General features: G+C 41.9%; 1 protein-coding gene across 1 annotated transcript in view; it reads left to right on the top strand.

Annotated features, from left to right (window-relative positions):
• The window catches only part of Rnf169 (ring finger protein 169), a 59,585-nt gene that overhangs the window by 27,628 nt on the left and 18,251 nt on the right, over nucleotides 1–13,706 (top strand). Inside the window, 1 exon segment of the mRNA XM_085841496.1 lies at nucleotides 9,554–9,700. Coding sequence (XP_085697622.1) covers nucleotides 9,554–9,700 — 147 coding nt within the window.

Consider the following 13,706-nt stretch of genomic DNA (forward strand, 5'->3'; position numbering starts at 1 on the left):
TGTGGGTGTGTGCGTGTGAATGTAGGTGCTTCAAAGACCAGGCTTGAGAGGCATCCTAGCTCCGGGGACAGTGTTACCGGCAGCTGTGAGCCCTTGACATGCGTGGGTTCTGGGAACTGAACTGGGTCTTCTGCAAGAACAAGTGCTCTTAACTGTTGAGCTAACTCTGGTCTCTGAAGCTATATTTTAAAATCCTCTCATTATCGTTCTGCTTTGAACTATAAAATAGAACCTATTTTACTGAAACTTGAACATTTCACTTAATCTACTTGGCTATAAACACATTTTACCTTGATTTGAACTAGCCTTTCTCTTATTTATTTTCTGTTTGTTTACTTATGTTACAGAACACTTGTAGCAACCTAGAGAGTTTAAAACATGTTCCGTCACCACAGAAGAAGCAGGTTGTTGACCTATTTTTAAATGATTTTCCTATAGCGTTTATAAGTATAGATGCTCACCAGCTGTTTATTGTGTTGTTGGTTATATAATCCTAAAGCATTTTCTTTATGAACAGTGATTTATATAACAGTGCCCTTGGTTCATGATAGGACTGGATGCATGTTAAGATTCCTGACACTGCTATGTCTGTTTAAGCTGTTTCTTCTGACATGTGCTCCTGCTCTCTCTAGAGGCAGAAATAGGTGCAGGGCCTTATGTGTTTAAGAGCAGGCAAATGCAAGATAGACGCTTAAACTCGAAGAATGTTAGATAAGGATGTGGTCTCCTCTTTGAAGTAATGTACTTTTTGGAGAAAATAACATACATAAATTCAGAGTGAGATCAAATTTAGAGTAACAATTTATTAAGGGTATTTCTGAAATGTGCTGTTTTGCCTTGCTACTTTCATATTTATGAGACACGATCAATAGTTTTAAAGCTATTATACTTCTATAATTATTTTTATAGCTTAGAAAATAGTTTAAATAAAATCATTTCAAGGTTACTTGCAAAGCAAATAAAGACATCATCTAGCTGTAACTGTTAAGCCCCTAGTACAAACAAAATACATTATTAAACTGTCTGATTAAGTATGCTTTTAGTAAGTTAGGATAGCTTTATTTTTTCCTTTTGTGAAAGGCAGCAGAGTTGTATAAGTCTTTGAATGGTGAAAAACATTAGAACTTATTTTAAAAATTATTGTTATGTGCATGAATATATCTGTGTTTACCAGTTACATGTTGGTGCCAAAAGAGGCCAGAAGAGCCTGTCAGATCATTCTGGGACTGAAGTAACAGAGGTGTTGGCTATAACCTGGGCCCTCTGAAAGAGCAGCCAGCACTCTTAACTGCTGAACCATTTCTTCCGTCTGGTGAAAACCATTTTTAAAAAACCAGGTTATGAAAAAGGATTAAAGACGGGAAATCAGCAGTAGTCAGGACACCTAGTAATCATGTTTAAATGTTGTTTACAGCAGCTGGCCACAGTTGTGCTTGCCTGTAATCCCAGGATTTGAGTGACTGAGATAGATCTCAAGTTGGAGGCCAGTTCATACTACACAGTGAGAAAATGCTGACCAGGGTTGAGTATTTTGTAAAACCAAAACCAAACTGTGTTTACTATAGATAGTGTAGATACTGTATATAGATAGTTCTTAAAGAGAACCAGGTTCAATTCCCAGCCCCCGTATGGCAGCTCACAACCTTCTGTAACTCCAGGGAATCCAGTGCCCCTTCTGGCCTCTGCCAGCACCGCACTCAGATGGTACAAATACATACATACATACACACACACACACACACACACACATGTAAAACACTCATACACATGAAAATAAAGGTTTAAAGCAAACAATGTTCGACTTCTTGCCACTCTGATGGTGGCAAGCGCTCTACCACTGAACTGTCATTGCCCCTCCAACATTTTCAGTTAGTGCCAGTGTTGTCCTGAATGTCAAGACCAAAAGTCAGAAATAACTTTTTTTATTAGATATTTTCTTTATTTACATTTCAAATGTTATCCCCTTTCCTAGTTTCCTCTCTGAAAATCCCCTATCCCCTCCCCCCTTGCCCTGCTCCCCAACCCACCCACTCCCCCTTCCTGGCCTTGGCAGTCCCCTGTACTGGGGCATAGAACCTTCCTAAGACCAAGGGCCTCTCCTCCCATTGAAGTCCAACTAGGCCATCCTCTGTTACATATGCAACTAGAGCCATGAGCCCCACCATGTGTTTTCTTTGATTGATGGTTTAGTTCCAGGGAGCTCTGGGGGTAATGGTTAGTTCATATTATTGTTCCTCCTAGGGGGCTGCACACACCTTCAACTCCTTGGGTCCTTTCTCTAGCTCCTTCACTGGGGACCCTGTGCTCCGTCCAATGGATGGCTGTGAGCATCCACTTCTGTATTTGTCAGGCACTGGCAGAGCCCCTCAGGAGACAGCTATATCAAGCTCATGTCAACAAGCTCTTGTTGGCATCCACAGTAGTGTCTGGGTTTGGTGGTTGTTTATGGGATTGGTCCCCAGATGGGGCAGTCTCCAGATGGTCCTTCCTTCAGTCTCTGCTCCACACTTTGTCTCTGTAATTCCTTCCATGGGTATTTTGTTCCCCCTTCTAAGAAGGATCGAAGTATCCACACTTTGGTCTTCCTTCTTCTTGAGTTTCATGTGTTTTGCAAATTGTATCGGGTATTCTGAGCTTCTGGGCTAATATCCATTTATCAGTGAGTGCATATCATGTGTGTTCTTTGGTGATTGGGTTACCTCAAGATGATATCCTCCAGATCCATCCATTTATCTAAGAATTTCATAAATTCATTGTTTTTAATAACTGCACAGTACTCCATTGTATAAATGTACCACATTTTCTGTAGCCATTCCTCTGTTGAGGAACACCTGGGTTCTTTCCAGCTTCTGGATATTAGGAATAAGTTGGACTCGAGAAAACCAAATAACCCTATTAAGAAATGGGGTACAGAGCTAAACAAAGAATTCTCAACTGAAGAATACCGAATGCCTGAAAAGCACCTAAAAAAATGTTCAACATCCTTAATCATCAGGGAGATGCAAATCAAGACAACCCTGAGGTTCCTCCTCACACCAGTCAGAATGCCTAAGATGAAAAACTCAGGGGACAGCAGATGCTGGCGAGGGTGTGGAGAAAGAGGAACACTCATTGCTGGTGGGATTGCAAGCTGATACAACCACTCTGGAAATCAGTTTGATGGTTCCTCAGAAAATTGGACATAGTTCTACCAGAAGATCCAGCAATACCTCTCCTGGGCATATACCCAGAAGATGCTCCAACATGTAATAAGGACACATGCTCCACTATGTTCATAGCAGTCTTATTTATAATAGCCAGAAATAACTTTTTAAAATGAGTTTAAAAATATTCTACAAAAATTTATTTTTATCTTTTATTACTTTTTTAAAGAGTTATTTTTATTTATGTGTGTGTGTGTGTGTATGTATTTGTGTATCTGCCGTATGTGTGTGGGTGCCCATGGAAGCCAGAAAGGAAGTTGGTGCCCTGGAGCTGGCATTATATACAGTAATGAGCCACGTGATGTGGGAACTGAACCAGGGTCCTTTTAGGAAAGCAACAAGGGCTGAGCCATCTTTGTAGCCCTTCTGTGGGGGACATTTCAGAACAGGGTTCCTCTGTTCTGTACTTTCAACTGTCCTGGAACTCACTTTGTAGACCAGGCTGGCCTCAAACTCAGAGGTCTGCCTGCCTCTGCTTCCCAAGTGCTAGGCACTACCACTGCCCAGTTTATGGCCCTTTTCCAGCATGGTCTACAGAGAGAGTTAAAGGACAGACAAGGCTACACATAGGGAAACCTTGTCTCAAGAACCTAACAACCAATCAACAACCAACAAGCAACCAAACAAACAAACAAAAACACCAAACCAAAACTATTTTTTAAATAAATTCAAAATTTTCACTTTAAAAAAAAAAACCAAAAAGCCAAAAAAACCAGGGTCTTTCTGTATATCTGTGGCTGTCCTGGAACTTATTCTCTAGACCTGGCAGGCCTTACACTCAGGAGCTCTGCCTGCCTCTGGGTCTGAATGCTGGGATTGAAAGTGGGCACCACCATGCCTGGCTCACTTAACTCTTTTTTATAATTAAAATTCTACTTGTTTATCTTAGGCTTTTAAAAATGCAGATGTTTATCAAGTAATATGCATTCTACAGTTAATACTAATCTAAACCAAGAGGCAATATTGCATTGCCAACTGCCCAACTTGAAATCCTACTTTTGCAACTTACTAATGTGTGAGTTTAGGCAAACTACATAATTTTTGTATGTCTTAGTTTCCTGGTCATTAAAATGAATACCGTATTCCCTAGCTTACCCTTATTGTGAAATACTGCTGGCACATGTAAATTCATATATAATTATCAATTATTCTTATTAGTATTAAAAAAATGAGCACATAGTGACCCTCTCAGTTTTTGCTTGGGTAGGAAATGGAAGACTGAAAAGTTGTAGTTAGAAGTGAAGAGCTAGTGCTTCGCAGCCCGGGTAGACCGTCTCCCCCAGACTATGATGCTGAGAATCTTTTCTCACGTTTCTTATCTTCTGGATGTTACATTAGATGTTATATCTGTTCAAATGGTTTTTTTTTTTTTGCCAGGTTTCAAATTTTTGTTTTTGGTTTTTGTTTTGGGGGACAGTGAGCTCCAGGATAGCCAGAGATACATAGTGAAAGTCTGTTTCAAAGAAAACAAAATAAACAAACAAAAAGTGTAAAAACTAAAGTGCAAGAAGGAAACAGTAATGTCTTGATCTTAGACCAGACAGCCAGGGGGTTTATAGAAAGGATAACAATGTTTCCAACTTTCTAATAGATGAAAAATATCAGTATGTAATAACAAACTCAGTTATATGGATAAAATCATCAGACAGGATGCAATTGAGAAAATACCTCCATAAGATTGTAGGCAAGCCCATGGGGATTTTCTTAATTAATAATTGATGGGGGAAGGGTGTAGCCCACGGTGGGTATTTCTATCCCTGGGCTGTGGTCCTGGGTTCTGTAAGAAAGCAGGCTGAGCAAGCAGTGATGAGTGAGTGATCCAGTAAGCAGCACCCATGGCCGCTGCATCAGCTCCTGCCTTCAGGTTCCCACCCTGCTTGGGCTCCTGCTTGTGCTGCTCCTCACGTTGAACTGTTGTGTGGAACTGCGAGGGAAGTAAACCCTCTCCTCCACAAGGGGCTTTTGCTCACGGTGCTTCATCTCGGCAATAGTAACCCTAACTGAGACAACCAATACATCGATAGTGTCAAAACGTTAAAACAAACGCCAGGCATGTGGCGCACACCTTTAATCCCAGCACTCGGGAGGCAGAGGCAGGCAGATTCCTGAGTTCAAGGCCAGCCTGGTCTACAAAGTGAGTTCCAGGACAGCCAGGGCCATACCAAGAAACCCTGTCTCAAAAAAAAAAAAAAAAAAAAAACCAAAAAACAAACAAACAAACCCCACAAACTTTGCTCTTTAAATCTGTCATTTAAGACATAAAAAGGCAAAGCAAAGATTAGCAGAAAATATTCTCAAAATGTGTATGTAACAATGAACTTGTATCCAGAATGTGTATATATGTACTTGCTAATAAGGTAATAAGTAAATAAAATTATAAAAGAGCAAAAGGTTTGAACAGTCATTTCACAAAAGAACATAGCCTATTAAGGACATGAAGACAGCGTAATTAGCCATAAGAGAAATACTAATTAAAACCACAGAGACAATACCTCACATCCTCTCCCTTGGCTGAACAGCTCCAAGATGTTAGAAAGAATATGAACATAGAATTCTAATCACTCAGAGCCCTGCCTCCAAATACCACCACCATGCAAATATGAGGGTTACATTTTGAACACATGGACTTTTAATGGACATATGTAAGCTGTAACACAGAGAAATATATGCAGACACATGTATGTGTATATTTTATCCTGACAGTCCTCATCTCCAAAGACTATAAGTAACTCTTATTAGAAGGGCAAAGATGTGACGTGGCTAACCACGCCAGAAAGAGGATGCGCGAGTAACGAGCTTCGGGAAGTGCTCTGCGGGCCTGGCTCTCAGAGTCCTAATGCAGTGCCAGCCCACAGGATGGCAAAAATAGATAGAGCTCTGAGTGGGGGAGAATCTGGGAGCGACTGTTGTCCTCCTGGCAGGAGGGGCTGCAGGTGGGAGTGTAGTCTGTACAGTGAGTTTGAGAAGCTGGCCGCATGCCCACATCGGATGACTCACAGGTTCTTCCAGACTCTTCTGTGGTATGCATATCCCTAGGTAAGTCGTCAAGAATACCAGCTTATTTTTAAATAGCCACAGGCTAGAGTGTCTCCAGGTATCTATGAATAATAGATGGTCAGATTGTTTTAAAATCAAGCAATAGAATACAAAGAACAAAATGAGAAATTGCACACAGCTAAGTTTCCTGGAATGGTGAAAGAAGGATGGCAGTCAAAAAACAGAGTACTCTATGTACGTAAAAGTCAAAGCTAGGCCGGATACAGTGGCACATGCCTATTCTCCCAGCATTTGAGAAACTGAGGCAGCAGGCTGGGAAGTTCAAGGCTAGCTCAGGCTCTAAAGGGATGATCCCCTGAGCCTCGAGAAGATAAAATGATTTTGTTATTTTAAAGTGTTAGAAACCAAGACTATAGTTACTTTTGAGTGAGATGTTGGTCCAGGCACAGGTGGAGGTTGGGGTTCTCATAGACACTTCGTAAGTACAGCTAGTTTACTAGAGGGCTTCCTTGAACTCAGGGGCCTCTTGTGCTCACCGCTTCAACACCAGTGTACAGCCACACATGCAAATGAAGGTTTGAGCAGGGTAAATCCTGTGGGGTGATCCTCTCCTGCAGCCTTGGGTGTGAGCCAAACATGGGCAGGGGTAGAGATGTAATGGGCACAGAGGCCGAGTTTGTTAGCTCAGTGCCTGGCACACGGTTAGCAAATGTAATTACTGTGATGCTAAAGCCTGATCTCGTTTTTCCTCTGTATCCCATGAAAAATGCAATGCCCATCTGTGTGTTGTCTGTGGTTAGTCTCTAAACAAGAGTCTCTGAGATGGACTGTGAGCACTGACTTCTGTCTTGTTTCCTGCCTGTGGATTTGCTCTTCTTCCTGTAGGGTCTCATTTGAGTTGGGTGGAGCTGGAAGTCCACTTCACTGCAGGGTACGTGGTGTTTCCTGCTTACATATAACTACTTGAAGTAGGTTCGGTGACTTCGAGACTAGGTCAGGCTACAGCAGTCAGACCTATAGAAATGGGAAGAATAAAGCCAGGCTCTGTTGTTTTGTTTTTGTTGCTATGGGTTGTTGTTGTTATTATTATTTAAATCTAGAGACAACCTCCTGTCAGAAGTATGATTTTTAACTAAGTGTGAAGGTACAAGGCTGTAAGGCCAGCATGTGGGAAGCCAAGGGAGGAACACCCTGAGCTCAAGGCTAGCCTGTGCTACGCAGTGAGACCTTTTGTTAGTGAGATGACTCAGTTTGTTAAGGCAGCTGCCGCCCTGCCTGACCATCTGAGTTGGACCCCTGGAACCCCTACAGAAGGAAAGACAAGCTCCCGAAGTTGTCCTCAAGCGCATGCACCATGGCTGCACCCAGTCATTTATGCACATGTATATACAAGGAAAGAATTCACTAACTAATTAATTAAAAACAGACCACACCTCCCCCTAAAGTAGTCTTGTTTCTTTAATGTCATCTCTTTAAAACTTAACTAATTCTTTGTGGATTTTACATCATGCACTCCAATCCCACTCATCTCCCAGCCCTCCATATCTGCCTTCCATCCTTGCAACCTCTCAACCAAAAGGAAACAAAAACAAAAAACCCAAAACACCACCACCACAAAACGCTCACTGTGAAGCTGCAGCTTATCACAGTGCGTCACTCGCAGTGTGTCACAGTGCGTCACTCGCAGTGTGTCACATAGGATCCAACTTTCCTTCCAGTGCTCACTTCAGTGAGTCACTGGTCTGGCTCAAGGACTCTGACTTCTGTTCCGCAGTCAAGACTGGATCCTCACTGGGACTCCTCGCAGATATCCTGTTGCTGCCCTGTGTCATGGAGGTCCTGCAGCTTTGGTTCTGCAGAACTGGGCCCTTCGTACACTCTAGTAGCTCACAGATGAGTGGGCCAGCTCAAAGCCCTAGATCTAGGCCTAAGTGGTACTGAGCTGATCAGCTTGTCAGCTCTCCTGTGTTGCCCAGGTGAGGGGTGGAGCCAGCTCTCCTATGTGCCAGAGGTGGGGTCAACTCAGCTCACCCCTTGGACATCAGCATGGCCTCAGGCAGCAGCTTCCACATGGCCTTTGGTGGTAACATGGGCCACAGACATTGACACAGAGCACCGCCAACAGAGCACTCAGCGGCACAGGTCCAGACCTCACCACGCACCTCAGGCTAATGTCAGGCTGTTCCTCATTGCTGTGGCATCTCCAGTTCTGCCTCTCTTCATAGTGCACAAGACACTCCATCTCTCCATCACGCACTTGGTCATCGTAGTAGCGGCTACCCCCCTTGGCTGTCTTCTGTCTATTCCAAGTGTAGGCAGACCTCTTAGCTTTATCTTTTTACAAGAAATGGAAACTGTAAATAGCTTCTCGGTAGTTGGGATATATATTATTTCATTTAAATTTATTAAAACTTTGAGCAGTAAAAAATGAAACTAGGAAGAATTGCTTGATACTCGGTAAGAGCACAGCAGGATCCTCTGTCGACCATTTAGAATACTCACAATCATGGTTTCCTTAGAGTAGGATGCAGAGGCCCCTATTTTGAGTTACATAAGTGGTTAACCACTTGCCATCATTCAGTTTTTTATTAAAAGTCCTCTGCTAGTTGCATAATGCAACACCACCTTTCCCAAATGAGGAGATACATATCTGTGCTGTGGATTTCTATGTAGGCCTTGTGTATTTGTTGACTTAACCTGTGACCATAGGATATGAACATAACATGCAGGACCTGGGAGGAGTCATTGCTGTTGCTAATAGACCCAGCCAGCTCATCACATGCTTTGTGGCTGCTTCTGCTCTTGGCCCCATACAGTTATATGTAACTTCAGCAGTAAGAATTTTTAGGTTTAAGTTTTATTTTTTTATGTGAATAAATCTAGCTATATAGCTAGCTTTTATGGTTTTATGTTGCTTAAGAATACACTACAGTTTGATCCTGTGCTGGGAAGTAAATGTTTCCCTTGAGCAGTGGCTCTCAACCTGTGGTTCCCAACACAGTTTGGGGCTTGAATGACTCTTTTACAGGGGTCACATATCAGATAGCCTGCATATCGGATTTACATTACCATTCATAAGAATAGCAAATTTACAGTTACGAAGTAGCAATGAAATAATGTTATGATTGGGGGTCACCACAACGTGAGGAACTGCATTAAAGGGTCGCAACAGTAGGAAAGCTGAGCACCACTGAGCTAGGGCCAAGTAAAAGCAGATTGACTTAGCAATCAGGGTGGCTGCGCCTAATAAGAGAGTCACCCTGGAGACTGCCGCTTGATCTGGTCTGTAAAGATGTTTTTAAGTCTAGGAATGCCTAAAACTCTACAGTCTCTGTGTGGTTTGTATTTTTCAGCTGAGAGGGGAGAAGTTACAGGAAGAAAAAGATTGTGATGATCAGATACACAAGCTACTGCAGGAGGATTCCGAAGTGGGGAAGAGGAAAACTGATGCACAGAAGAAAAGGGACGAACCAGCGGTGCTGAAAACGAGTCTGGAGCAGGTCAGTGGGTCACGCATGTCTGGTGGACATCTGCCTCAGAGAGCCCTGCCTTGCAGGCCGTGATACCAGGAATACTCATTGATTGTGCAGCCTAAGAGCAGTGAAGCACTATCCATCCACGTAGAGATGGAGGAAGTAATTTTGAATGGGACAGTGGAGTCTGTGGAAAGATTAAGAGACCCGAAGAAAGACGAGTAAGAAGAGGCTGGGATACTGTGCTGTGTGTGATGAGGTTTGTATGTATACCATCAGGTTTGTATGTATACCATCAGGTTTGTATGTATACCATCAGGTTTGTATGTATACCATCAGGTTTGTATGTATACCATCAGGTTTGTATGTATACCATCAGGTTGACATATGTGCTGTTTTTTGACATTAACGATGTACACCTTAATATCCTCAATTAGATTTTTTTTTTAAGTGTGTATTTTACTTTCCTTTATCCTCTGCAATCTCTTAAGCAGAACAATGCTCAGATACAAGCATGTCCCCAGTATTAGAGGATAGTCTAAACTTAACTAATTAGGCATATGACTGGGCCACATCTTGCCTGAGCATTTTTCATTACTTATGTTTTATTATTTCTTAGAATGTGTGCAAGCACATACATGTGCTGACACACATGTGGCAGTCAAAAGCCAAACTATGAGAGTTGGTTTTCTCTTTCCATTGTGTGGGGATTGAAATCAGGTGGTCAGGTACTTTCACCCTCCAACTCAACTCACTGGTCCAAGGAAGGACTTTTTGAAAATATAATTGTATTCATATAGAAATAAACATTTTAATATCAATTCTAACCACAACAATTTGGACATCTAATGCTTGCTGTATATATTTTGAGTCGTGTATTTTCAGCATTTTTATGTAGCCTTCTTAACATTTCAAGTTATTTTTTAAATGGGTTAAAATTAATGAAGCCTTAACATAAATGGAGATAGGCAATATAAGAGTAGGACGAGGGGGCTGGAGACATGGCTGCTTTGCAGAGGACCTGGGTTTGATTCCCACCACCCACAGAAGCTCTTACAACCTCCATCTCCCGGGATCTGATGCCCTTTTCTGACTTCTGTGGGAATCAGGCACACATGTGGGGAACATGCAGGCCAAATATTCATACAATAAGAATGAATAACATATTGTATATGTTTATATATTTTGTATATTTATGTTATAAACATATACATACATATTTATACACAGATAGATAGAAAAAAACAATAGTTTAAAACAAAACAAAACAAAAAAACCCCAACAACTCTACAAAACCAGCACTGCACCTAACTGCGCTCTCGCCAGGTTTCTTCCTGTTCATCCTAACTGCACTCTCGCCGGGTTTCTTCCTGTTCATCCTTTTGGCTTAGTTTGTATAAAGGACAGGTTTCCTGAGCTTAAAAAACAGAAAATTTTAAGGGTGTTTTGGGTCAGTGTATTTGTGGACTCCATATGCAGGTGACATATGATTCTGGTTATAGTATCGATCATCATTAGTTATTATTAAAAATAGCCATTTGGAAACAGCATGGTGGCACACATCTGTAATATCAGCACTTGGGAGGACGGCAGGAGGGTTGCAGTTAAGCTACCTAGACACTGTAGTGAGTTCTAGGTCTACTTGGGTTATGTATATAGTGAGGCTCTTTCTCCAAACAATAAAAATAAAACAAAGGCACTTGGATTTCACAAGTTTTCAGTCCTATAAAAGATTGCATTTAACAAGCACAGAATTCTGTGTGCTTTCTGTGCTATATGCCCCAGGAACCTTCAAAGGCAAAGAACAGCTGCTGGGAAGGGTCAGTATCAGCTTAGGTGGCAGCAGGACATGGGGTGGTTTGATGGCAGCCTTGGCTTTGGGCTGCAGTCTCTGAAAGAGCTTCGCCTCTTCCCATTTGTAATATGCTCAGGCAAACTGTCCAAAAGCCTCCAAGTGTTGGTCCTTGGGAGATGCCATTTCCTCCCAGAACTGTATTAGAGACTACTGCTTACTCCTTCTGGTCTGTGCCAGTTTACCCTGGTCATGAACTCTGCAGCCAGTCCCACAGTACCCAGAAGAGGTGAGTAGGACACAACATCTGTTCCAAAACCACCAGGAATAACTGGGACCAGCAGGATCCAGGGATACAGGAACCCCGCCCAAGACTCAAATCCCAGGAGCTCTAACACACCCAGGATCCCAGGATCCCAGGATCCCAGGATCCCGGGATCCTGGGATCCCAGGATCTTGGTCACACCAGGTTCTCAGGGTCCCAGAGGCAGCTTGACTCCCAGGAACTCTGACACACCCAGGATCTCAGGATCACAGGATCCCGGAATCACAGGATCACAAGGACAACTGGACTCTGAGGAGTTCTGACACAATCAGGATTACAGGAAGGACAGGCTCCAGTCAGATATAGAGAGGGCAGGAGGCACTAGAGATAATCAGATGGCAGGAGGCAAGCATAAGAACATAAGCAACAGAAACCAAGGTCACATGGCATCATCAGAACCCAATTCTCCCACCATAGCAAGTCCTGGATACACCATCACCAGGAAAAGCAAGACTTGGATCTAAAATCACTTCTCATGACAATGATAGAGGACTTCAAGAAAGACATAAATAACTCCCTTAAAGAAATAGAAGAGAACACAGGTAAACAGCTAAAAGCCCTCAAAGAAGAAACACAAAAATCCCTTAAAGAATTACAGGAAAACACAAACAGGCGAAGGAAATGAACAAAAACCATCTAAGATCTAAAAATGGAACTAGAAACAATAAAGAAGACACAAAGGAAGACAACCCTGGAGTTAGACAACATAGGAAAGAGACCAGGAGTCATAGATGCAAGCATCACCAACAGAATATAAGAGATAGAAGAGAGAATCTTGGGGGGCAGAAGATACCATAGAAAACATTGACACAACAGTCAGAGAAAATGCAAAATCCAAAAACCTCCTAACCCAAAACATCCAGGATATCAGGACACAATGAGAAGACCAAATCTAAGGATAATAGGTATAGAAGAGAGCGAAGAGTCCCAACTTAAAGGGCCAGTCAATATCTTCAACAAAATTATAGAAGAAAACTTCCCTAACCTAAAGAAAGATGTCCATGAACATACAAGAAGCCTCCAGAACGCCCAATAGACTGGACCAGAAAAGAAATTTCTCCCATCACATAATAATCAAGACACCAAATGCATTAAACAAAGAAATAAAGGAAAAAGCAGTAAGGGAAAAAGGCCAAGTAACATATAAAGCCAGACCTATCAGAATTAATACCAGACTTCTCACCAGAGACTATGAAAGCTAGAAGATCCTGAGCAGATGTCATATAGAACCTAAGAGAACACAAATGCCAGCCCAGACTACTATACCCAGCAAAACTCTCAATTACCATAGACAGAGAAAACAAGATATTCCATGACAAAACAAATTTACACAATATCCACAAATCCAGCCCTACAAAGGTTAATAGATGATCAACACAAGAAGGGAAACTACACAAGGGAAACTACACCCTAGAAAAAACAAGAAAGTAATCTTTCAACAAACCTAAAAGATGATAGCCACACAAACGTAATTCTACCTCTAACAACAAAAATAACAGGAAGTAACAATCACTTTTTCTTAATATCTCTAAACATCAGTGGACTCAATTCCCCAATAAAAAGTCATAGACTAACAGACTGGATATGTAAACAGGACCCAGCATTTTTCTGCATACCTTAGTGACAGATACTACCTCAAGTAAAATGTTAGAAAACAATTTTCCAAGCAAATGGCCCCAAGAAATAAGCTGGAGTAGCCATTCTAATATCGAATAAAATCGGCTTTCAACCAAAAGTTATCAAAAAGGATAAGGAAGGACACTTCATACTAGTGAAAGGAAAAATCTACCAAGATGAACTCTCAATCAGTTTGGTGGTTCCTCAGAAAATTGGACATAGTACTACTTGAGGACCCAGCTATACCACTCTTGGGCATATACCCAGAAGATGTTCCAACATGTTCATAGCAGCCTTTT

Source organism: Mus caroli, unplaced genomic scaffold (genome assembly GCF_978045245.1).
Source record: "Mus caroli unplaced genomic scaffold, Mus_caroli_1 scaffold_8, whole genome shotgun sequence".
Lineage (NCBI taxonomy): Eukaryota > Metazoa > Chordata > Mammalia > Rodentia > Muridae > Mus > Mus caroli.